Source organism: Ceratotherium simum, chromosome X (assembly GCF_057802395.1).
Source record: "Ceratotherium simum simum isolate JZ-2026a chromosome X, ASM5780239v1, whole genome shotgun sequence".
NCBI classification, from domain to species: domain Eukaryota; kingdom Metazoa; phylum Chordata; class Mammalia; order Perissodactyla; family Rhinocerotidae; genus Ceratotherium; species Ceratotherium simum.
Window position 1 is genome coordinate 109734077 of NC_141940.1, and position 26753 is coordinate 109760829.

Below are 26753 nucleotides of genomic sequence, written 5' to 3' on the forward strand. Positions count from 1 at the left end.
ATATTCTGGAACAATTTAAATAATAGGAATTACCCATGCCTTGAAATTTGGCAGAATGTGTCTCGTGAGCTTGTAGAGCAGAGGTAATATTTTAATAACCTCAGTTTCTTGATTATCAATATTTTAAGAGTATCTGCTTCATTTTTGGTAATTTTTAAAATTTTTATGTATTTCCAGAAACACATCTATTTCACTGGAAGCTTCACCATATTAAGTTTTATGGGACTTCAGAAGTTTTATGAGAGTGCAGCTATTTGTACACTCTCATTAGAAGAAAAGTTCTTTTTCCTCTGCAAAAATCAAACACACAAACATCATCTTTGGAGGTTATATACAAAGAGTGAAATAGTGAAGAGAACTTTCTGGTCAGCCTGGAAATCATTTGGATGTCAGATAGACTGTCCTCACACACCCCCATTTCTGTGAGACTAACTTTACGATTTATTATCGTAAAGTTGTACATACCATTCTCCTACAAGAAGGGTAACTCTGGCTGTGTTGAAAACAGACTACAGTAGGGCAAGTGTGGAAGCAGGGAGGAGTTACAGGGCTATTCTAGGTGAGAGCCACTGGTAGCTTTGACTAGGATGGTAGCAGTCGAAGTGCTGAGAACTGGTCAGATTCTGAAAACATCTTGATGGGAGAGCCAACAGGATTTACATATGCAATGTACTTTTGTCAATGACATCACATTACAGGCAGATTCTCAACGAGGTACAACTTCTGCTGAGAATCACTGCACTGACTTCAAGTTCTATGAAAATAAGGCCCATTGTTTTCATATTTGTGTATTCTCATTTACACTAAGCACAGTGCTTTGCCAATTTGCTGAAATTCATGTGGATATTTGAAATAGACAAGAGACTTCTGGTTTCAGTTCTGACTTGAGATTAATTACAATAAATTAGTCAACTATTGCAAAGCTGCAGGTCTTAGGCTACTCCAGAATTTCTGGTAGAAGGTGATTACAAAACACATGGGGATATGTTAGATATAAAATTAATGTCTGGATTAGAATCTTGCTTTATTTAAACACGTTCTTCACGCTATAACACAACCCTTCAAAGTCAATCAAGTATGTAACGTTAATATGCTTCCTCAAAACTTATAAACTTAAATAACAACTCATAGCCACAGCTTCTAAACTTCTACAAGGCAGGAGTTTCAAGGCCCAAAAGAGCACATATCATGACTGTAGCCATCAAGTCCCATATTAAATGCAAATTTAAGAAAAGCAAACTAGGGAGTATTACATCAGACTACCAAAACTCAGCAAGATTCTGTGTTATTTGACACAGAATCTCTACTCTACTCTCTAAACTTGTTTCTCAACACTGGGAAATTTTAAAAAATATCAATGCCTGGGCTCCACCCCAAGCCAACTAAATCAGAATCTCTGTGAGATATCTATCTTTTTTTTTTTTTTTAAGTTTCTCCAGAAATTCTAATGTCAGCCAGAGTTGAGAACCAATGCTCTAACAAAATCTTATGAAACAAAAAGATAAATAAAAAAGCACAGCACAGGAAAAGTGCAGGAACATGGAGAATAAGTTAAAAATCAAAGGGCTCACCCTTTGCTTTCTAACATCTTTTACCTCTTGAAAGGTCCAAAGATTACTAATATTAGAATCTATATCATAACCATACCAATTAAGCAGTTAAGAAAAAACATAAAATAAGGCCTGCAAAGATCTTCGTTACTTATCTAGAATCATCTGGTGTAACAGTATTTTCCAATGGGCCTAACCAATGCAGAAACAATCGCAGGGCATCACAGGGAGAGGGTGAGGAGAACTTCTGGCTCTAGTTTCCTGTGTTCCAGTCCAGGAAAAGTGGAAGGGGAGAGAAAAGGGTGTCCATGGGGAATGAGCACTCATGCTCTAAAGGATAATTTTCTTTGAACCTACTAATTTCTTTTTCACTCAAAATTGCAAAGATAAAGCAACATAATATATGAGGCAAAGGGAAGCTGGTCTTCAAGAATCCGTGTCTTCAAGTTTACTGGTACAACAATCCTTCAAGCCTGAAGCTACTCAAAGATGAATCATGAAAAATAAGAAGAAAAGTTTTATTTCAAACAGGTTCAGTGATACGTGTGCTACAGCAAAGGCTGGTTGTAGCAAACAGTTTCATTTCAAACCTGCATGATGCATATATTAGACATTATTTGGGAATGATTAATTTCTGGTAAAATGTAGATTCAATCCAACATTATGCCAATTTTTACATTTACTATAGGTCCTATTTTAGTACTAGAGGTTAAATTTTCATCACCAAAAAATGAGAATAACCTTACAGCTACTACTAAGGTAATGAGCTGTGAAATTAATTCCCCAGCATTCCTTTGAAAATATACCCCTAGGTTATTAAGAGAAGTTCCGACTTCATCCAAATGTATTATTTAACTGGAATTCTTCAGTCATCATCTACTGTTGGCTTGATTGTCACTCCTCTTCTTATTTGACCCCAACCAATTAAACTGCAAAATGAAAATAAAAGAAATCGTGAATTTTACATCCATTTCATTATCATTACCGCACAATCATATGACATAACTGGTTTTACTTGCCTATCTGCTAAATTTGAATTTGTTTCCAAAACCTGCCTTTCCATAAAAAAAGCTTACACTATCTTCTTAGATTCTTATACCCTGAAAGATGGGCTCTAGCCAGAACGAATGACAGGAAAAGCAAACAAAAGTTGCTGCTATAAATATGCTCCTCTTCACTCTATCAAAATATATCTATCCCTTCAGAACTGCCGAAGAGCCTTCCAGTCTGCCTAAGGAACCGTGTCGACACACAAGCCACTTCAGTCTGATTTTTTTTTTAAAAAATCTCATTCTCTATCCTTTTCTCCTTGAAAAATGCTTTCTTACCATTCACAGCACCTCAACAGATCACAATGGCTTTAGCATGACCTTAGCTGGTAAAGGAAATTAAGAGAAGAACTAGAGGACTAGATAGTCTATAAGCAGATTACTCTCAACAGCAGAGGGACCTCTGCTCCCTCCTTCGATGTCTGCTCTAATCAATGACCAGGCTGGATTGCTACCTCAACTGTAGCTTCTAGAACAAAACTCAACTAAACATGGGTTAAAACCACAATTCTAAAGAATGTATGGATCAATCAGACACTCTCATTTCTTTTAACGATTTTAACATACTTGCTAATTTTTAAGCAAAGTCTAAAATTTCATTTCGATAGAATCTTCTTATATTAGTGGGCAGACTCAAAAAGATCCTTTGTTTTAAAATCTGTTTTAATCTAGGAAATGTACCATTCTAACTAAGTGAGAATGATACATTCCATGTTGAGAGTTTTTGAAAGTTTACTGTTTAAGCCTATTTTAAAATAGCCAACCCTGGTGGTCTAGTGGTTAAGATTCGGTGCTCTCACTGCCACGGCCTGGGTTCGTTTCCCTGTCAGGGAACCACACCACCCGCCTGTTGGTTGTCATACTTTGGTGGCTGCATGTTGCTGTGATGCTGAGTGCTATGCCACTGGTATTTCAAATACCAGCAGGATCACCCATGGTGGACAGGTGTCAGTAGAGCTTCCAGACTAAGACAGACTGGAAGGACGGATTTGGCCACTCACTTCTGAAAAAACTGGCCACGAAAACCCTATGAATAGCTGCAGAGCATTAGCTGATATAGCACTGGAAGGTGAGAGGATGGTGCAAAACACCAGGCAGGGTTCAGCTCTGCTGTACACAGGGTTGCTAGGAGTCAGAATCAACTCGATGGCACTAACAACAATTTTAAAATACACTGGAGGGCCGGCCCTGTGGCTTGGCGGTTAAGTGCGCACGCTCCGCTGCTGGCAGCCCGGGTTCAGATCCCGGGCGCACACCGACACACCGCTTCTCCAGCCATGCTGAGGCCACGTCCCACATGCAGCAACTAGAAGGACGTGCAACTATGACATACAACTATCTACTGGGGCTTTGGGGGGAAAAAATAAATAAATAAAATCTTTAAAAAATAAATAAATAAATAAATAAAATAAAATACACTGGAAATTAGTATGTCTATAATAGCAAATAGTATAATACACAAAAGAGTAAAATCAAGCGGGCATAAATTACCACAAAGCAGGCTTACTTAGACAATAAAAAGTTTAACTCTGTCTAAATTAGAAAGTAATAATTCAGATCTTCTGAACAATAAGGATGAGAGACCATTATAGGGCACAGTATCATGGAAGCCTTAATAAGGAAGGTAGGTAGTGAGGAAAAAAACAGAGAGCCAAGGGTGATTTGAATAATTATGGGGACAATTAGGACACGGAATAGTCTAATTTAGAAGGTTTATATAAGACAAAGCAGGAGGAAACATAAAAGGCATCGAAGCAGGCTTCCAGAAAGGTTCTGAATGTCAGAAAGTAGTGAGAAGCTACTAGAAATTATTGAGCACAGTAATAACGTTTTAGATAAAAATGTTTTAGGAAGATTAATTTTGACTGAGCTCTTAAGTAGCAAAGAGGCAAACTAGGAATCTTTTCCAATAACTTTTAACTGTGAAATGATAGTGGTATAGGCTATGATGAGGTCACACAGAATAGAAAGAAAAGGGCAGATTCAGTAACTAACCAGGGAAAGAGCAAAGAGTCAGGAGTCAAAGATATGTGTATGTTTTCTAGCACTATCCACCAAAAGGGCCTAGACACAATAGTACCTTAGGAGTAATGCACATACCTAGCACCCAGATCTTCATTTCTTTTTTTGTGTGTGTGAGGAAGATTAGCCTTGAGCTAACATCTGTCGCCAATCCTCCGCTTTTTGCTGAGGAAGACTGGCCCTGGGCTAACATCCGTGCCCATCTTCCTCCACTTTATATGGGACGCCGCCACAGCATGCCTTGACAAGCAGTGCATCAGTGCGTGCCCGGGATCTGAACCCTGGGCCGCAGCAGCAGAGCACGCACACTTAACTGCTACACCAGCAGGCTGGTCCCACATCTTCATTTCTAAATACCATTTCCCAGTAAAAGGAACCAGGGTTCCTTGGAGAAATGGCCAACTCTAAACCGGAGCGGGGGGTGGGGGGTGGGGCAGGGGGCGGGTACAAGATGACTCTGGAACATCTTGTGCCAGAAAATAAGGAACTGTTAAAAAAAAAAAAAATGATGGGGACATGTCAAAAGGACACACGAGCCAGCCTGAAAGGTCTCTACTGGACGAATCCTGGACAATTTGGGCATCAAAATAAATAAGGACAGTAATGACTCATAACCTATTGAATAAAATAGGACTCCATGAGTTCATACTTTAACTAGATAAGTAAATAACGGGGAAGAAAGAATGTCAAATGATAAATGAGGAGTGGTGGAGTTGCGGGGGAGGGAGTCACCATTTTGCAATAACTATAATCAAGCTCAATTCAGTAAGAATCATCAATGGATGGATGCTAAATCCAGGGAGGGTGGGATTTGATGAGGAGCAGGTTATTTGCATAGTCTCAAAGAGTCTCTCCACAGAATGCTTCTTAGTTGCAAGGTAAAAAAAAAAAAAAGTAACTATGTAGTGGAGAAACTAGATAACACCCTGATTGCATCATCAAAATTAATCTCAAGAAGGAGGAGCAGTCAGATATCATGTGCCTCTGGCTGTGATTCCCTGAGGAGACATCATCACCTACATAAGTATTCCAGCCAAGAATACACAACCTAAATCTAATCTTAGGAAACATCAGATAAACACAAACTGAAGAATAGTCTATAAAGCAACTAGCTTGTATTCCTCGAAATTATCAATGTCAAGTAAGACAAAGAAAGGCTGTGGAAGTTCCAGATTAGAGAGCAAAGAGACATGAAAACTAAATGCAATACATGATCCTAGACTGGAGGGACATAGAGGACATTATTGGAACAAGAGATAAAACTGCAATATGGACTGTAAATTTCAGTATTTTATCAATGCTAAACTTATGAAGTGGTTACATAAAACAATATCCTTGTTTTTAAAAAATATACACTGAAGTGTTAAGAGATCAAGGTGCATGATACATACAATCTACTCTTCATATGGTTCAAAAAAGAGTTTATATATATATATATATATATATATAGACACACAGAAATAAATTTGTGTATCTGGGAAAAGGGAATCTAGGAGTTCTGTGTACAATACTTGTAATTTTCCTGTTAGGTTTGAAATTATTTCCAAATAAGTTTTTAAAAGCCAAAGGCAAAAGAAATATTGAACCTAAATTCCTTAGTTTTTGCATAAGTTGTGCCTATCACAAATCAGGGCTAGAAATACAGATTTCAAAGTCATACGAATAAACAGTTGAGAGTTAAAGCCACAACAACTTCTGCAGTCAAGGAAAAGTGTGTGTGTACACCACCAAGAACTTAAGGAAACTGATTGTGTCTGTTTTATTAGACAGTGACAAAGGCTAATAAACTTACCGCCAGTGTTTCTCAACTCTTCGGCTAAGGGCAATTTTTTCTCCTACTTCTGTACACACAGGATTAGTCAAAACAATTTTGCCCAAATCGGCCTTGACTGCACTAACTCTTCCTCCTGTCGACAGGGATCCTATATTCACCATGAGCACTTCATTCTTAGACAGCTTTTGCACCTAGGGAGACAAATTGGGAAAAATAAAGCCCAAAATGAAGAAAATGCTTTCCAAATATGACTGCTTATTTTCCTAAATCCTTCCCAACAACAGATGTCAGCAATTTTCCATCTCTGCCAATCTAATCTCACTGAGACTTTAAAAAAAATCACATGGGTAATGGAATGTCATGTCACTGTCATACGTGACATACTTTCCCATTTTGTTTTACTTTAAACTGATTGCCATATACAAGTTCTCAATTTTCAGTAAGTGAAATTTATTCACCTTTTTTTCTTTTTTCTTTTTTTTTTGGTGAGGAAGATTGGCCCTGAGCTAACATCTGTGCCAATCTTCCTCTATTTTGTATGTAGGATACCGCCACAGCATGGCTTGATGAGCAGTGTGTAGGTCCGCGCCCAGGATCTGAACCCATGAACCCCGGGCCCCGAAGTGGAGTGTGTGAACTTAACCACCACACCACTGGGTCAGTCTCACAACTTTTTTCCTTAATCTGTGTTAACTGTAGAAGAATGAATGTCAAAACTGGTCTTATCATCACTGTTACTTTTTTTTGAAACAGGAATTACAGAAAGCACTTACCTTTGCTGCTTTCTTGTCTCCTTCAGTGCGTACACCCAGAAGCCGTCTCAGCAGGAAATAGGAGATTTCCAACTCAGTGAAGATTTCAGGTAAAGCTCCAACTGCTCCAAGTACTTGCCCCACCATTCTGTCAGCCCGGCACAAAGTGGGGTCAATTTTTGTTCCAACTCCTGATATAAAATAAGATATATATAGTCCAACTTTTTATTTCCTATAAAGCTATTTACCCAAAAACTTAAACAAGTACAGCATATACCTATACATCTTAATACACACTTACATTTTCATACTCATGTAATAGCTACATAGGTGTGACAAAATACTTGTTTTATCTGAAGAAACAGAACTGTAAACTCATGGGTTAGTTGGGCATTTGAGAACGGAAAGAGTTTCTTGATTTAAATTCTAAATAAAGGGCAAACCGAAATAATAGCCTAACTCAAAAACGAGTCTGAATATCATTAATGAAGGTTGAAAACACACAAAATTCATAATGAGTAGTTTGCAGAATATTTGCCTGCCATTTCTCTCCTGGAAGTCTGATCAAAAAGATAGCTAAGGGGCTGGCCCCGTGGCTTAGTGGTTAAGCATGCATGCTCCGCTACGGGCGGCCCGGGTTCGGATCCCAGGCGTGCACTGACGCGCCGCTTCTCCAGCCATGCTGAGGCCACGTCCCACATACAGCAACTAGAAGGATATGCAACTATGACATACAACTATCTACTGGGGCTTTGGGGAGAAAAAGGGGAAAAAAAAAAAAGATAGCTGAGGGGGCCAGCCAGTGGCATAGTGGTTAAGTGTGCACGCTCCGCTTCAGCCGCCCCAGGATTCGCAGGTTCAGATCCTGGGCACGCACCGACACACCACTTGTCAAGCCATGCTGTGGCGGTATCCCATATAAACTAGAGGAAGATGGGCACGGATGTTAGCCCAGGGCCAATCTTCCTCAGTAAAAAGAGGAGGATTGGCATCGATACTAGCTCAGGGCTGATCTTCCTCACAAAAAAAAAAAAAAAAAAGATAGCTTAAAGACTTCATATATGATTCCTGGGATCCATTTCAAAATACTTTAGCTGTTGTCTTTCAATGGGGAGAAGGAAGAAGCTATAAAAATGAAGCAGGGCCGGCCCCGAGACTTAGCAGTTAAGTGCACGCGCTCCGATACTGGCGGCCCGGGTTCAGACCCCAGGCGCTCACTGACGCACCGCTTCTCCGGCCATGCTGAGGCCGCGTCCCACATACAGTAACTAGAAGGATGTGCAACTATGACATACAACTATCTACTGGGGCCCTGGGGAAAAAAAGGAGGAGGATTGGCAATAGATGTTAGCTCAGAGCCGGTCTTCCTCAGCAAAAAGAAGAGGATTACCATGGATGTTAGCTCAGGGCTGATCTTCCTCACCAAAAAAAAAAAAAAAAAAAAAGGAAGCAAGACTGTATTGATAATTGTTGAAGCTGGGTGGTGGCTACATGAGGGTTATCATTACACTATTCTCTCTGCTTTTATGTTTGGAAAGTTCTATAAGTCAAATTAAAAAAAAACAAACACTTCTGCGCCGGCCCTGTGGCTTAGCAGTTAAGGGCGCGCACTCCGCTGCTGACGGCCCGGGTTCGGATCCCGGGCGCACACCGATGCACTGCTTCTCCGGCCATGCTGAGGCCGTGTCCCACATACAGCAACTAGAAGGATGTGCAACTACGACATACAACTATCTACTGGGGCTTTGGGGAAAAAGAAATAAATAAATAAAATTAAAAAAAAAAAAAAACACTTCCACTTTCCCAGAGTTTCCTTATAAAAAAAAACAGATAAAATCATATACAGTAAACTCTTAATTACAAGATAGAACAGAGAAATGAATTATACAGCCGAAAACCACAGCACCAAAAGACAAACTCCCTCTTCACCACACATTTCCTTCCTTAATCCAAAAGTCCAGTACCTCTAACTCTCACTAAATCTGGCCTTGTTCTAGGTATCTGCTAAGACACTACATTGTAAGGGACCAGAAAAATCCATAAATTACCTCAGTAACTTCCTACACAATGGAAGTTATCTTCTTTTATTTCCATCTCAGTGTAAATACAATCTGACATGATTCAACTGACATTTGTGGGTAACTTTCCATTTGCAAAACATACATAAAAAACAATCATTTCTACACTAAAAACCATGTAGACACACATGCACAAAGTAAAGTTAGGTATTTTAAATGCTAGGTCATAAAACGCATTTTGTTATTACTAACAAGGAGCTATTTTATATACTAACCCAAAATGTATTCTTCTTTAACCTTAAAAATAATTTTTAGAAAACACATGAAACCATTTCATGACCTAAAATCAACAGCTTAACCACATGTATGTTCCCCTACTCCATTCAACTATTAAAATATCCAATTAAGAATCTACAATATAGGCCAGCCCCGTGGCTTAGCGGTTAAGTGCGTGCGCTCCGCTGCTGGTGGCCCAGGTTCGGATCCTGGGCACGCACCAAACACTGCTTCTCCGGCCATGCTGAGGCCACGTCCCACATACAGCAACTAGAAGGATGTGCAACTATGACATACAACTATCTAGTGGGGCTTTTGGGGGAAAATAAATAAAATCTTTAAAAAAAAAAAAAATCTACAATATATCTTTTTGGGTAATCCATTTCCCATGAAAAGTACCATGAATATCCACAAATTAAAAGCAGAGGGATGAGAGGAAAATCCTTACCAATAAGACCTCCTGGAGCAGCATACTGAAGATCATTATGTTCTGCGAAGAGGGATACAATTTTGGAAAAGATTGGCTTACACATCAGTTTTCCTTCACTATCTTTGGAAACAATACCAGGTCTGACTTCTATCTCCTGGCCCACCTGTAAAAATATAAATTAGTAATTACAACTACTGTGGGACAACACAATTTCCATTTATATAGAAAAAGTCCCAACAGGAAGACCATAAAACTAAAAAGGCAACCCTTTCTCTATTTCAAAGATCACTATCAAAAAAAAAAAAAAAAAAAAAAAAAAAAAAAAAGATGTGGAAGACATCTTCAAAACCAGAACCACCCAACTGTTTCTAACTACCTACCACACAAGGCTATCCCCATATAAAATGTGCTACATACTCATAAAGAGCCTATAAAGTTAGAGGACAGACACATCAAAAGACATAAAAGTAAACAAAGAAATCTCTATCAAGTATAGACACCATAAAAAAAATTTTATTTTTCAATTTGGAGTGTCCATACTATTTTCCTGATTAAGACAAGGGAAAACCAAACAAAAGAAAGACCCAACAACCAAAATCCAGTTTACCTTTAATACTCCTTTTAGAATACTACCACCAGCTACACCTCCCTTAAGGTCATCAACTTCACAGCCAGGTTTGTTGACATCAAAGGATCTAATAACTAAAAGAAAACAAAACAAATCAAGCCAATTCTGTTCATTTTAACTTTAGAAAAAATATTATTCTAAGTTAACTTTTCTAAAATAGTAGACGCATAAGATTTACACCAGAGGGGTAATTTGTGACAAACTCTAGTATTGTTACTCAACTAGGTTTACTGCAGCCTTACTTATGATGGAAAAATTAGAAATAACTTAAAAGTTCATTGATAGGATTATGGTACATTCATATTATGGAGTAACATGCAGCTATTAAAAAATAATGTTAGAGTCACATGTAATGATCTAGAAGGATAACCCTCATACACGGTTAAGAAAAAAAATAAAACTAGTTACAAAAATAACATGCATAGGATGATCCCACTTCCACAAAGAAAAACTAAAACAAGAAACATGTATGTTTATACATGATGATATGAAGAAAAAGAAAGGTGTGGGAATACTACACACCAACTGCTAATTTTGGTTACTTCAGAGCTAAGGGGCTAGAAGTGGCAGGCAGAGAGATCATTGTTTCTTTATATACCTCTATATCATATGACTTGTAAAATAAAAATTTAGTTTTAAAACTACAAAAGAGGGCCGGCCCCATGGCTTAGCGGTTAAGTGCGCGAGCTCCACTACTGGCGGCCCAGGTTCGGATCCTGGGCACGCACTGACGCACCGCTTCTCCGGCCATACTGAGGCCGCGTCCCACATGCAGCAACTAGCAGGATGTGCAACTATGACATACAACTATCTACTGGGGCTTTGAGGAAAAAAAAAGGAAGAGAATTGGCAATAGATGTTAGCTCAGAGCCGGTCTTCCTCAGCAAAAAGAGGAGGATTAGCATGGATGTTAGCTCAGGGCTGATCTTCCTCACACACACACAAAAAAAACTACAAAAGAACTATAGGACTACATGACCTACACTTAGGTCCCTGAGGGCAGTGACCCTTAACAAGGGGTATGCATCACAATCACCGAGGAGAACACTTCCCACAACACACAAGGGGCGCCGAGTGAAGACTTGGAGGGGCTCAAATGTCTGTTTTGAAAAGGCTCCTACATCTCTGTGTAGGAACCACAAGCTTAGATGATCAAATTATACCAATATTGGTACTACGAACTTAAATAAAGTGCAAGGGACATGAAAATCTTCATTAATGGTACAATGAAATCATTTGTATGGAAGTTCTACCATCCTGTTCCTTTTTTTTTTTTTTAATTTTTTGTTTATTGCAGTAACATTGGTTTATAACATTGTATAAATTTCAGGTGTACATCATTACACTTCTATTTCTGCATGGATTACATCACGTTCACCACCCAAATACTAATTACAACCCATCACCACACACATGTGCTGAAGTATCCCTTTCGCCCTCCTCCCTCCCTCCTTCCCCTCTGGTAACCACCAATCCAATCTCTGTCTCTATGTGTTTGTTTGTTGTTGTTGTTATCTACTACTTAATGAAGGAAATCATACGGTATTTGACCTTCTCCCTCTGACTTATTTCACTTTGCATAATACCACTATCCTGTTCCTGAATGAAACATTGTAATTCCATAGAGAATACTGTATTACTCCATCTTGATCATACAACACACCATATACTGAGCACAAAAAGGTTAAAAGTTCCTTCTGTATTCAGGACTCCACCCCTCATCAATGCAATGTAGCAGTCAGTATAACACAGAATTAATGGATTTCAAAAAAATTTTTATGGAGATTGTAATTTATTATCACCTCTGCAGAAACAGGAAAAATTAATAAACACCCTTAAAGGGGAATCACCAATGTGGAAAAGATCAAATTAAGAGTTAAAGACAAATCCTATCACTTACCAATAAGTCGGGGTTCTGAAGTAAAGTCTCTTGGAGGTACTGGAATTTTCTTTACTATGTACTCACAGACAACTTCAATATTGTATTTCAGCTGAGCAGAAATTGGAATAATAGGAGCTCCTTCTGCTACTGTACCTATATGACAAAATTCAGAAAGATCACAATTCTTCAGTTTTACAGAACTTGCTCTATACATGTTACATGAAACAGTTACGTTTACTAAAAGAGATACCTAAACATCCCTACGCAACTGCCAACAACAGGCAGAAAGTGATAATTCTGTTTAGAAAGGTGGTAGTATTCTACGTATGTTTTTACTCCTGAAAATGAATGCTATTCCCATTAAGGAAAAAAAATGTTAAAATATATTAACATATATTTAATATACTAAAATGATAAACCTGTTTAAAGGAATAAAATACTAACACTCCCGGGAAAGAGCATTTTACTAGTTGAAAGATTTCTAATAACATGTAATTAACCTCCCTTTTAAATGTCAAGATAAAATTACAGACTCTTTGCTAATCAAAACTGCTGGCACATATAATATTTGATCCTTATTAAGTACATGTCAAACAGGCTGGTCAAAGAAATGGACCAGACATAATTAGATTTTAATTAAAGTGACACATTCTTTTTCATTATGATAGAACTGGGTTCATAGGAAGTCAACCTTTCTAACAAGAAAAACCAGGCTAAAAGAGATGTCAACAATACGATGCATCTTGTGTTCCCTGAAATGAGAAACACTGTGCTGTTAGAGAAAGGGACACTAGGAAGATTAAATAAATCACTTTCAGTTCCAATTTTCAAAGTAGCTACCCAGTAAGAATAAATGGTGTAATACTTATTTTTTTTTTAAATATGCTTTTGTTCATTTTACCATCACTGAGAAGGATTTTTTTTTAATCTGATTGCTAGTCTCCGGAACACAAATTCAGTTCTAACTTTTGGTCAGCAAAAATGTACTTTAGTTTATCAAATTCAGAAACACAGATTTCACTAGTTCTATCAGGTGGCTAACAAGCAGTAGGTAGAGAAAAATAAGACTTAAGACCCAGAAGTTCACCCTGTTTTAGATAACCTATTATATTAAAAGTTAATTTAACATCTGATATCTGGATTAAATGCCTCTCAAAGTGATTCATAGATTTATTAGATATTATGGCTTCTTACCTTGTACAAATGCAAGGATCTGTTCATATTGTTCTTTAGCCTGGCTTTCTTTTACCAAATCAATTTTATTTTGCAGAATCAAAATATGCTTCAGTTTCATGATTTCTATAGCAGCCAGGTGTTCAGAAGTTTGAGGCTGAGGACAAGACTCATTACCAGCTAGATGATGAATAAAAAAGATGCATGAGAATTAGCTAGAAATATTTGCCAGAACAGGCAAATCCATAAGAGACAGAAAGCAGATTAGTGGTTGCCAGGGGCTGGGGGGAAGGGGAATAGAGGGACTGTTTAATGGGCACGAGGTTTCCTTTTGGAGTGATGAAAACGTTCTGGAACTAGATAGCAGTGATGCTTGTACAACACCGTGAATATATTAAATGTCACTGGATTGTACACTTTAAATGGGCTAAAATGGTAAATTTTATGTTATGTGTGTTTTACTACCAAAAAAAAAAATTAGCTGGCATATAATAAAGGAAACATTTGAATGCCCTAGCCCTATTCAAGGCAAAAGTCTTGGACATCACCAAGCATCCACCTTTTGCCCCTGCTTCACCCTCTGTGCCTGCATTCACTGGAGCCTCCCATTCCTGGTCCTAAGCAAGAAGTTTGGAATCAACAAGTCTGGCATCTCAGGGTCTGCCCTCAGGTTTTGCTCAGGGATAAGGTATAGCCCTCTGGCTCTATCTAGTGTTAGAGATGTTCTGGCCCAGTCAAGATCCTGAGGGGCAGAGAGTAATTAAGAGGGGTTTCAACTACCATCAGAGGCTACTATCTAACAATGGGAGGGAAGAACATAACTGCCAAGATAACCGACAGTGTATTATAAAGAAATAGGCATGTTTTATTGGGCACTCCAACGATCATCCTCCCTAGGCGGTGACATTCAGGTGTCCTGTACTATATCCACTTGGCATACTTTTAAAAATTATATCTCACAGCAACAAAATCTCTCAACAGCTCACATAAGGAAAGTAGCACAATCCTAGCCCTGAAAACCTCAATTCAAGTCTAGACTTCAGCACTTATTACGAATGAGATTTACAAGTAAATAAAACCATTATACATCAATGTTGCAGTGAACAACTCAGAGACAAAAAAAAAAAAAACCATATATCTACTTTTACATGTAAATATATAACTAAAATAATAAATCATTTCATGTGATCTAAGTGGGGAAAATGCACTACTGACTTTTTAAAAATACATACTACTGTAAGAATTCCCACAAGATATCAGCCCTAGGTCTATCTGGTAGGCAGGGTGTCATCCTGGATGACATGTTACTTCCCATTAACTTGACCCTTAGGTAATGGATATGGCTCTTAAGGGCCTTAGTTTCTCCTTAAATATTTCATCTTGGATATGCTCCACACTGATTCGTCCAAACCAATTCTGATGTATTTACCTATCAACAGAAGAGCTGCATCCATCACTGCTGCACCATTCAGCATAGTAGCCATCAAAATATCGTGGCCAGGACAGTCAACAAAGGAAACATGTCTAACAATTGAGAAACAACAATCAGTCCTAAGATCAATCTATACTTCAATGTGCAAGTTATAGGTTTCTTAAAATGAAATTACTTTAGGGGCTGGCCCCGTAGCATAGCAGTTGGGTTCAGCCCACTGCGCTTCAGCGGCCTGGGTTCACAAGGTCAGATCCCATGCGCGGACATACACCGCTCGTCAGCCATGCTGTGGCGGCAACCCACATACAAAATAGAGGAGGACTGGCACAGATGTTAGCTCAGAGCTAACCTTCCTCAAGCAAAAAAAAAAAAAAAAGAGGAAGATTGGCAACAGATGTTAGCTCAAGACAAATCTTCCTCACACACACACAAAAAAACAAAATAAATCACTTTAAATACAGAATATGAATATTACATATGAATATGGAATCAGAATATGGAATTAATTCTTACTGCTGTAAAGTCAAGTGGTTACAGGATTTAGCATTTCTAGACTTTGGAAATAAGATTACCTACTGGCTCAGAGTAAAATCACTGCAGATCATTACAAAGCTATGAAATTAGCTATGTGTAGAAATAACTGAAGGGACAGAAACTCCCAAATCCAATCAAAGTGAATATGGTATAGAATATGATATAGAGTGTATATCGGGAATGTCATTGATTTCAAAGCCAAAACAGTGTTAACAGAATGGGCATTGCCATCTGAAAAAATAATCTGCCAAAAATTTCTCTAGCATTTTGAAAAGCTGGAACTGCCAATCTAAACTGGAGACGGCAGCACTATTTTAACAAAACTATGCTACTCATTCAGAATCATTATTTTTAAAAATTGTATGCACACACTATCCTGATCTAAAACAGGAGTCAGCAAACTGCCCACTGCCATACTCACTTATGCACATCACATCTGCTTTCATAACAAAAGAGCAGAGATAAGTAGTTGCAACAGAGAACCTATGGCCTGCAAAGCAGAAAATATTTACTATCTGGCCCTTTACAGAAAAAGTCTGCTGATCCCTGATCAGGGCCAGAACTAGAGTGAGGCAAGTGAGGTCCTTGCCTCAGGTACAAAATTCAAGGGGATGCCAAAAAACCCAGTAATCAAAATAAATATTTAAAGTTTTTTAAAAATCAAAATTAGGGGCTGGCCCCGTGGCCTAGTGGTTAAGTTTGGTGTATTCCACTTTGGCAGCCCAGGTTTGGTTCCCGGGCACGGACCTATACCACTCATCAGCAGCCATGCTGTGGCGGTGACCCATATACAAAATAGAAGAAGACTGGCACAGATGTCAGCTCAGGGAGAATCTTCCTCAGCAAGAAAAAAAAAAAAAAAAGAAAGAAAGAAAGAAAAAAATGAGTAATTTGAACCTGTCTCTATTTAAAAAAATGATATTCTGTTTATGACAATTTCTTTGCATTAATTTCAAAAGAATTGCATTAAAATACTGTTTAGGGCCTGCCCGGTGGCATAGTGGTTAAGTGTGCACGCTCCGCTGCTGGTGGCCCAGGTTCGGATCCCGGGCGTGCACTGACACACTGCTTGTCAGGCCATGCTGTGGCGGCGTCCCATATAAAGTAGAGGAAGATAGGCACAGATGTTAGCTCAGGGCCAGTCTTCCTCAGCAAAAAGAGGAGGATTGGCGACAGATGTTAGCTCAGAGCTGATCTTCCTCTCTCTCTCACATACTCACACACTCTCTCACACACACACTCTAAATGAATCGATATTAAAAAAATAAATAAATAAAAAATAAAATACTATTTATCTTGATTACTGAGTTTTTTTTAGCATTCCCCCCTTCTTAAATTTTGGGTCTCACTCACCTCTCCCTAGTTCCAACTCTGCCCCAGATCTAAAATTTCCTTGTGGGGCATCCCCAAACCCCATAAACATCACTAGGCGGATGTCAGTATCCTCTGATAAAGAACCAGGATATGCAATCATACTCAGAAAACAGGTGGGTAACAAGCCCATGTATTTAAGAGGAGTAATTAAGTATAGCTTTGTTCCAGGCCGGCCCTGTGGCTTAGCGGTTAAGTGCGCACGCTCCGCTACTGGCGGTCCAGGTTCGGATACCGGGTGCGCACCAACGCACCACTTTTCCGGCCATGCTGAGGCCGAGTCCCACATATAGCAACTAGAAGGATGTGCAACTATGACATACAACTATCTACTGGGGCTTTGGGTAAAAAAAAAAAAAAAAGGAGGAGGATTGGCAATAGATGTTAGCTCAGAGTCGGTCTTCCTCAGCAAAAAAAAAAAGAGGAGGATTAGCATGGATGTTAGCTCGGGGCTGATCCTCCTCACAAAAAAAAAAAAAAAGAATGGCTTTGTTCCTCCCTTATCTAAGAAATAGAAATAACATTGTTTAAAAGAAATTTAGGAAGCCTGGCAAAAAGAATCCCTTAAATTCAATGAGCTGTGTTTCCCTCCCTTTCATTCTGCTTATGTGATACTTTTCCTTTGGAGAACTTAGATGTAAGTATTTTAACTTAGGTTTAAATACTTGACTGTTCAAATTATTGTCATTATAGACAATAAAAACATAAAATAATGGAAAATCAGCAATTAGGTTCACTGTTTAACATCTCAGTTAAATATTTCAAAAAACACAAATCATAAGACAATAAAATATGAAGTGTAAAGTGTTTTTAGCACGGAAGTGGTTACCTGACTAATCTGAAGTTCCCTTTGGTCCCTGGAATGTCTGTAGGAAACTCATCGGGTGTACTGCTTCCACAGGATCTATAACATTCTGGCCGAGGACAACTTGGGTCGTCAAGTTTATAAATCTGAAAGTTCCAATCAAAAAAAGATTTAGATTTACCTGCATGTTCAAAAATTAAAGCTAGGTTCTAGTTTCACAGTACACAGCTCACCTTAGCATTAGCATATCCAAGTTTGATTGTAATGTTTCTTTCCAGTTCATTTTTGAACCTGACAGTGTGAACTCCAGAAATAGCTTTTACAACTGTGGATTTCCCATGAGCTACATGACCAATTGTACCTGTAGACAAAGTACAAAAAATTAATTCATGTGTACTCAATTACACCAGATGTTTTTTCAAATAGTGTTAAGAGTGGAAAACCCAAAGCCATAACTAACCGTAAATATCAATGTAAAACCAACAATTACTTTTGATTTTTCCTGCTATACATCCTTTCCTACTAAAAACTTAATCTGATACAGGACTAAAGAGAACTTTCTATGTAACTGACAACCTTGTTTAAAAACCATACTCACCATAATAAAAACTATTCATCTTATGTTTTTAATCACAGAAAACACTACCTTCATTTAAAATGAACACTCAATAAAAAGTACTTAAAATCTTATATATTAAGAAACTTTCCAGCATTTCCAGAGTGAAGTAAATAGGTATGATGAATCCTAACATAACAAAAATGAACGCATGAAAACAACCTAGATTTAATCATGGTAATGCTGCCAAGGGTAGCATATATCTTATAACTTTTTAATAGCCTTGTGGCAGAACCTTACCTTTAACTAGGTTTTACTGTGCTGTTTGTACAGACTCTCAAATACCAAAAATTTACACTCAGTCAACATAACTTCTCCTCTAAAGTTCTAGATGCCAATTAAGAAAAAAAAAGTATTCTACTTAACAATAGCATATATAGCAAATAAAACTTTCACAAACTCTGCCCTTGCAATAACTCTGTGTGGTCAGTACAGCTGAATTTTCACCTCTTCCTTAAACTGTTACATATGACTACATATTGCCTTACGCTATTAACTTTTCATGTGTCTATATCTTCTCTTCTAGTCTATAAGCCAGGCACGGGAAACATGCTTCCCAAAAAATCTAGTAGGTGCTTTGCTCACAAGGGCTCAACATCTATGTCTTGAATATCTGCATCCTCATATAATTCAGGTCATCACACAAAGAGAGAGGTTAAAATTACTTGCAGGAGATCAAGCAAGGGAGGCCTCCAAGCTATTCTTAACTTACCTATATTAATGGTGGCTTGTCTGCTGATAACTTCGTGTGAAAGTGGCGTCAACTTCGTAACATCCTGTAATCAAACATACTATTTTTATTCTAAATCGCTGTACGTAACACAAATCACAACTTTTTCTTCAACCATATTTGCTACCTACAGCTCGCCACTATCTGAACAGCTAGCTCTCTTCTACTTCTAAAACGCTTTTCCTGTATAAGCAATCTGGTACTCTGAAGACTGGGAAGCCCTAAGACTCCTTCATCGTTATACAAGACTACACCTCCGCTCACTGTGGGAGATGTGGAGGCCCGAAGCCCCCCAACCTTGACAGCATTAAGCACTGAGGACAATGTAGACATTCCCTTCCCAGACTTTAAGAAGTTAAAACCTCAATGACATTTAACACTATGACTTTCCAATCGAATCCTTCGGGGTCTCGAGGTCTCACGATCTCACATCCCCAGGTCCAGCTCGCGGACCTGCGGAGGTGCAGGCGGCGGCGCGAGCGCGGCTTAACCCGGCGGGCTCCGGGGCTCCCTCCTACCCCACGCTCCCGACAGCTCGGCATTGCCTCGCCTCAAAGCCTCCCGGGACGCTCGGTCATCCCCACTCCTCAGCTTACTCCCCATCCTCCCACAGGGGAACTTTACCAAGGTGGCGAGATCCTGGCGAGAAAGATGCGGCTGCCCTAGAGTCACTCCAGCCTCGCCCCCAGCCATCTTGCCCGGAGAGGAAGGAAGTCGCGCCGGCTACTGCCTGACTGTACGCAGGCCCCCTTGTGCGGGGCGGGGCAGCGGAGGCGGGAAGGCTGACTAAGGCGCCGGCCTGGGAAAGGAGGGTGATCGGTGCAGCACGGGCCTCACTGCTTGGTCTTCTCTCTGCTTGGGTTTATGTAGTGCCTGCCGGCAGGCTGACTACAAATCACGAGGCAAAGTTTTGGGATCCATTCGTCGCAGACCTGTTGGCTATTTATGCAGGCAACGCTGAGGGCAGCCCCAGAAAAAGGCCCCTTGCTAGGCGGATGATGCAACCGACGCGCGCGCTGGCGAGCGAGAAGCCATTTCCGTTTCCCGTGGGGATAGCGGAAAGAGTTTCCGGGAACCTGGGAATCTTATCTCGGTGTGAGGACAGACAGTGGGAATGTCTTTCTTTTCCGATACCCATAATTTAAAAAGTGAGGTCGGCTCGGGGTCTGGCCCGCCTGTGACTGGGCTGTTGGCCGGGAAGAGGCCGCGCTTTGAGCTGGCCGTGCTTAACGGCGCCGCGCGTCACCTGACGGGCCGCGGGGAGGGCGCCCTCGAGCGGAGGTTTGGTGAACTGCTCAGTGACCCAGAGATTGCGAAAGCAAAGTCCTTAACTTGTTCTCAGAGAGAGGTTTCTAGAGCCAGGGAGGCCGTCCGTGGTGGCGCTAGACTGCGTTCAGAAGGGAGTTAGCATAAGATAGAAGCTAGATGTCGTAAGAGCGCCCAGAGATTTTTTAAAAAGCCGATCCAAGAAAACCCACTTGTTTAGTGTTTAATACTAAATCAGTGTTTTAAAATGTAAAGATTTTCGAGACTTTCTTAACCCTTTATTCATCGTGTGTTAAAAAGAAGTCGAGCAATTTTTGTTTCTCCCCATGCATTTCTATACTTTACAAATGTTCTATCATGAACAGGTATTCATTATTTATAGCCAGAAAAAAATGTAAGGAGAGGTGAATAAGAATTTAGGCTACCTGTGTTCATTGAATACTTAAGATTAAAATGAATATATGTTTCCTATCACATAAATTTAGGTACAACAGTTTTCTTAGGAAGCTATGTTTCAATAAACAAGTTCATTGCTTAAGTGAAGGTGGAAACTACAATATATTGTATTTGGATGGAGGCATTTAGTTCCTAAATTTAGAAACTTAGAAATTTATAAGTTTATAAATTGAGAATTCATCTTACATTCTAAATACACCAGCCAATTCAAAAAACCCATTGAGTTGATAAAAATGTAGAATTAGTGGTGATGGTTGCACTACTTTGTGAATATACTAAAAACCAATGAATTGTACAGTTTGAAAGTGTAAATCTTATGGTATGTGAATTATAGCTCAATAAAATAATAAAATTCATTGATAAATAGAATATAATGTGCTTCATTGTCAGAAACTTTTATTGGAAGTATAAACATCACAGAAAATGTTATTAATAAGATAATAGTAGTTAACAAATACTGGCACCGACTTAAGTATTAACTTGAATCTTCACGACAATCTGATGAGGTATATACTATTATTCCCATTTTACAAGTGAGGAAATTGAGTCCTAAAAAGATTAGATAACATGCCCACGATTCCACAGCTAATAAGTAGCAGAGCTGGAATTCATAGGCAATTATAAGTATACTGTTTTATAAAAATCGGTTTTATAGAGGTAAAATTTGCACACCATAAAATTCACCTGCTTTAAGTATACAATTCAATGATTTTTAGTAAATTTACAGAGTTGTGCAACCATCACCACAATTCAGATTTTGAATATTTCCATCACCCCAAAGAGATCCCTTGTGTGCATTTGCAGTCAATCCACGTTTCCATCTCTGGACCCAGGCAACCACTAATGGTCTGTCTTTATAGATTTGCCTTTTCTGGATATTTTGTATAAATGGAATCATACAGTATGTGGTCTTTTGCATCTGGCTTCTCTCACTTAGCATAATGGTTTTGAGGTTCATCTATGTTGTAGCGTCTATCAGTAGTAGTTCATTGCTTTTTATTGCTGAATGTAATTCCGTTGTATGGACATACCACATTTTGTTGATCCATTTACCAATTGGTGGGTATTTGGATTGTTTCCACTTTTTGGCTATTGTGAATAATACTGTTATGAACATTCATGTACAAGTTTTTGTTATTGTGAATAATGCTATGAACATTTATGTACACATTTTTATAAAAATGTTTTCATTTCTCTTGGTTAATAGTTGTGCAATTCGTGAGTCCTATGGTAAATCTATATTTAACATTTTGAGCAACAGCCAAACTTTTCCAAAGTGGCTGCACCATTTTACATTCCCACCAGCAATGTATGAGGGCTCTAGTTTCTCCACATCCTCACCAGCGCTTGATATTGTCTCTCCTTTTTATTATAGGTATTCTAATATATGTAGTTTTAATTTGCCTTTCTCTAATGACTAATGACGTTGAGCATCTTTTCATGTAGTACTTATTAGCCATTCATATCTCTTCTTCGGTAAAATATTTAAACCTATTTTTAAATTAGGTTGTTTATCTTCTTATTGTCGAGTTGCAAGAGTTCTTTATAGGGGCTGGCCCGGTGGCGTAGCAGTTAAGTTCTCATGCTCCGCTTCTATGGCCCAGGGTTTGCCGGTTCGGATCCCAGGCATGCACCGCTTGTCAAGCCATGCTGTGGCGGCATCCCATATAAAGTCGAGGGAGATGGGCACAGATGTTAGCCCAGGGACAATCTTTCTCAGCAAAAAGGGGAGGACTGGCAACAGATGTTAGCTCAGGGCTAATGTTCGTCACAAAAAAAAAAAAAAAAAAGAGTTCTTTATATATTTTGGATACAAGTTTTTATCGGATACATGATTTGCAAATGTTTTCTCCCAGTCTGTAGCTTATCTTTTCATTTTCTTAATGGTGTCTTTGAAAAGCAAAAGTTTTTAACTTTGATGAAGTCCAATTTATTTCTTCTTTTATGAATCATGCTTTTGGTGTCACATTTAAGAATACTGCCTAAGTGATCCCGTCCTGGTCAATTAAACACGAGGGGTGGTCTGCTGGGAAAGCTTCTAGAAACAGCTTCTTAGCTTTTAAAAAGAAATATAGGGACCCCCTTTTCCGGGGATCTGTGGGGCCTGTTTTCATAATAACACTATGATGTCATTTGCATTTTTCACTCTCATTCTCTCATGAATGTGCACCAGTCTTTTCCAGAGGTTACATGATGTGCGATGCCATAACAGATTGAGGACAGAAGCAGATATGAGACCCCACCTGTTCTCTATTAAGCCAGCCATCACAGAGATTTGTAAAAAATGTGAAACAATGCTCCTCTTCTCACTAGATTTTTTTGTTTTGGAAAACAGCTGTTTTTCATAAAAATGTGTGATTTATGTTAACACATAAAAGTTTATTATTGTAAATGAATTAATAAATAAGTATTTTGAAAAAAAAGAAAAGAATACTTGCCTAACCCAAGGTCACAAAGATTTACCCCTATGTTTTCTTCTTAAAGGTTTATAGTTTTAGCTCTTAGATTTAGGTCTATGATCTATTTTGAGTTAATTTTTGTGTATAGTGTGAAGTAAGGGTTTAACTCCATCTTTTTGCATGTGGATATCCAATTGTCCCAGCACCGTTTGTTGAAAAGACAATCCTTTCCCTATTGAATTGCCTTGGCACCTTTGTCAAAAATAAATTGACCATAAAAGGGTTTATTTCTGGACTCTCAATTCTGTTCCATTGATCTATATGTCTGTCTTTGTGGCAGTACCACACTGTCTTGATTTCTGTAGTTTTAGTACATCTTGAAATTGGAAAGTATAAATCCTTTAACTATGTTCCTTTTCAAAATTGTGTTGGCTCTTCTAAAGCCTTTGCATTTCCATATAAATTTTAGAATCAGCTTGTCAATTTCTGCAAAAAAGCCAGCTGGATGTCTGGTAGCAATTGTTTTGAATCTGTGGATCAATTTGGGAAGAATCACCATTTAGCATCATTGAGACATCCAATCCCAGAGGGTCATCCTACCTCACCTATGCTTAGCATTCCAACACCGCTCACCAAAACAGTGCCACTCTTCTCCCAAGCTGCTGGACAGCATGAAGCTCAGCCATCCTTTCAGCCTGGCCTGGGTCCCATTGTTCATGTGCGCTTCCCCTGCTTCCACTTCAGCGACCCCGGCCCCAAGCCGAGGCAGCCAGAACTGACTTACCTAAAGTTCCTCTCTGCCCTGTATCCACAGAGACATTTTGTCCCGAGAGAGCTATGTGATCACTGTTTTTTTTAAGAACTTAGTTTTGAAACCAATAAATAACCTCAGAGCCTAGATTCAATCCCGTCTCTATCCTTAACCACAGTCCCCAAACCCTAAAGCTGTGCTTCTGGCAACCGTAATTATCAGAGGCTTTTTTTTCCCCCGCTTCTTTCATCGAGCAAACACCATATAGCAGCTCGTCATTGCTCCCACCTACCTCAACTCTGGCGCTCACACTTAGGATGTGTGTGTGTTTTCGTGCACATCTTCTGAAATGTAGTACTTATGAATATGTGGCTTGTATCTTGAGGCTTCTAAAGTATAGTGTTGCTTTTCATTGGTTCATAAAGAACATAAAAATGATTAACTTTGGGGGGAATTTGTTCTTTTTAACATTTTCATTTACAAGGGGGCATTGTCTACATTGTGTTTCAAAGAAAATATATTCCATTAAAATGGTGACATTCATCTTTTATTGATAGTGGATGTTTAACAACTGACAGTACTTTTCTATCTGGCTTAGCATACCACACTCTTTGTTTTACTTTTATCACACTGGCTACTCCTTTTGTGTCTCCTTGACAGTTCTCTATCTTCTCCCGAATGATTCCCTAACGCTGGCATGCCCCAGTCCTTGCTCTGCTTACACTCAGCCCCTTGGTAATCTCATAAACACCTCATGAATATGTGGCTTGCATGTCGAGGCTTCTGAAGCATAGTGTTATTTTTTTTTAATTTATTTTATTTTTTTTGTGAGGAAGATCAGCCCTGAGCTAACATCTGCCAATCCTCCTCTTTTTGCTGAGGAAGACTGGCCCTGGGCTAACATCCGTGCCCATCTTCCTCCACTTTATGTGGGACGCCGCCACAGCATGGCCTGACAAGCGGTGCGACGGTGCACGCCCGGGATCCGGGCCCGGGCTGCCAGCAGCGGAGCACGCGCACTTAACCGCTACGCCACCGGGCCGGCCCCTACATAGTGTTATTTTTCATTGGTTCATAAGGAGCACAAAAATGATTAACTTTTTAAAAATTTTCTCTTTTTAATGTTTTCATTTTAAGGGGGCATTGTTTACACTGTATTTCAAGGTAAATGTATTCAGTTAAAATAGCGACATTCACTGCATCTTTTATTGATATTGGATATTTAGCAATTTACACTACCTGTCTCTCCAGCTGGTAGCCTACCACACTCTGGTCTCCTAGACTAGTTCCTATGTTCACCTGGACGGCTCCCTGCCCTTGGCACGCCCCAGGGCCCAGTCCTTGCACCCTCTCCTTTCTTCCCCACCCCCTTCAAACCTGCTCCTCTTGAAGTCTCCCCCATCACCAGAAATGACATTTCCATCCTTCCAATCACTTAGGCCAGAAACTTTGGTGACATCCTTGACTCCTCTCTTTCCTGTATCCCTACATCCAGGAAATCCTGTTGGCTCTACCTTCAGAATATTTGCAGAGTCTGGCCACTTTTCACTGTCTCTACTGTAGCCTCCATTCCATTGTTGGAATAGTCTCCTTACCCATCTCCCTGCTTCCACATTTGTCCGCCTAAATTCTTTTTTTTAACAGCCCATTTTATTTTTTATTTTTTTGTGTTATCTTTCCAGCGTTTTTTCTTTCAGTTTTATTGAGATATAATTGACATACGGCACTGTATATGTTTAAGGTGTACAGCATAATGACTTGACTTACATATATCGTGAAATGATTACTGCAATAAGTTTAAACATCCATCATCTCATACAGATACAAAAAAAAGAGAGAAAAAAAGAAAAAGTGTTTTTTTCCTTGTGATGAGAATTCTTAGGATTTACTCTCTTAGCAAATTTCAAATATACCATACAGCAGTGTTAACTATAGTCGTCATGTTGCACATTACATTATGCCTAAATTCTATTATTTACACAGCAGCCTGAGTGTTAATCATATTGCTCCTCTTCTCAAAAGCTTCCAGTGGTTCCCAATTTCTCCAAGGCCAAAGACCTTACAATGGCCTACAGGGCTTTACACACTCTAGTCCGTCATCTCCTTCAAGTCAAGGCTCAAATGACACTTCCTACCCTGATTATCCCAGTTAAAACTGGAAGACCCCTCCCCCTCGACACTCCTAATCTCTTTACCCTGCTCTATTACTTCCTGTAGCACTCGTCACATTCTAACAGATCATATAATTTGCTTATTTATTTTATTACCTAACTTATGTAATCCATAAGAGGGCAAGTATTTTGATATGTTTTGGTCACTGATAGATCCCCAGTGCTTAGAACAGGACTTGGCACATAGTGGGCACTCATGTTTATGGCATGAATAACTAAATTAGTATAGTAGATTACAAATGAACAATTTATGGAATTAAGTAGGAGTAAAAAATGCAACAATGTTAAGATCATTTACTATGTTAATCAGTATAATAACATGGTAAAGTGGAAAGAACATGGGGTGAGAGGCAGCACAGCAGGGAAGAAGGCCTGACTGCCATGGCCTATACTCTGCGGCCTTCCTGATTTTTGCTTCTTTTCCTTCTCCCCTTCTTGTGTCCTACACTGTAACCCTACTAAATGATCAGCGGTTCTCTAAAGGTGCATTGCTGCCTCTCCCAGGCCTGGAAAGCACTGCCCTGTGGGTGTCCTTTATTCTCTTCCTTTTTCCTTCTCCTTCTTCTCTTTGGACTGAATTTAGAGATCACTGCCTCTGAGAAGCCTTGCTTAACCTTCCCAAGCCCAGATTACATCCCCCCTTTTGTGCTTGCTCACATAGCACCCCA

General features: G+C 39.2%; 1 protein-coding gene across 1 annotated transcript; it reads right to left on the bottom strand.

The window, feature by feature from the left end:
• Positions 1 to 2054: 2054 nt before the first annotated feature.
• Positions 2055 to 19816, bottom strand: EIF2S3 (eukaryotic translation initiation factor 2 subunit gamma). The gene is made up of 12 exons (XM_004435206.3): positions 19667 to 19816; positions 19025 to 19088; positions 17930 to 18057; positions 17721 to 17842; positions 14984 to 15078; positions 13576 to 13734; positions 12400 to 12534; positions 10479 to 10573; positions 9890 to 10034; positions 7169 to 7338; positions 6414 to 6586; positions 2055 to 2479 (listed from the first exon to the last, which is right to left on the bottom strand). The coding sequence occupies exons 1-12, from the start codon at positions 19733 to 19735 to the stop codon at positions 2416 to 2418; spliced, it is 1419 nt and encodes a 472-aa protein (XP_004435263.1). The 5' UTR covers positions 19736 to 19816; the 3' UTR covers positions 2055 to 2415.
• Positions 19817 to 26753: the final 6937 nt, after the last annotated feature.

Coding starts and splice junctions, on each gene's coding strand:
- EIF2S3 (XM_004435206.3), bottom strand. CDS start 19,735: ATGGCTGGGGGCGAGGCTGGAGTGACTCTAGGGCAGCCGCATCTTTCT. Junction 18,058..19,024: donor ACAAGCCACCATTAATATAG/GTAAGTTAAGAA, acceptor CTTTGTCTACAG/GTACAATTGGTCATGTAGCT. Junction 10,574..12,399: donor TTCAGAACCCCGACTTATTG/GTAAGTGATAGG, acceptor GTTTTCTTTTAG/TTATTAGATCCTTTGATGTC.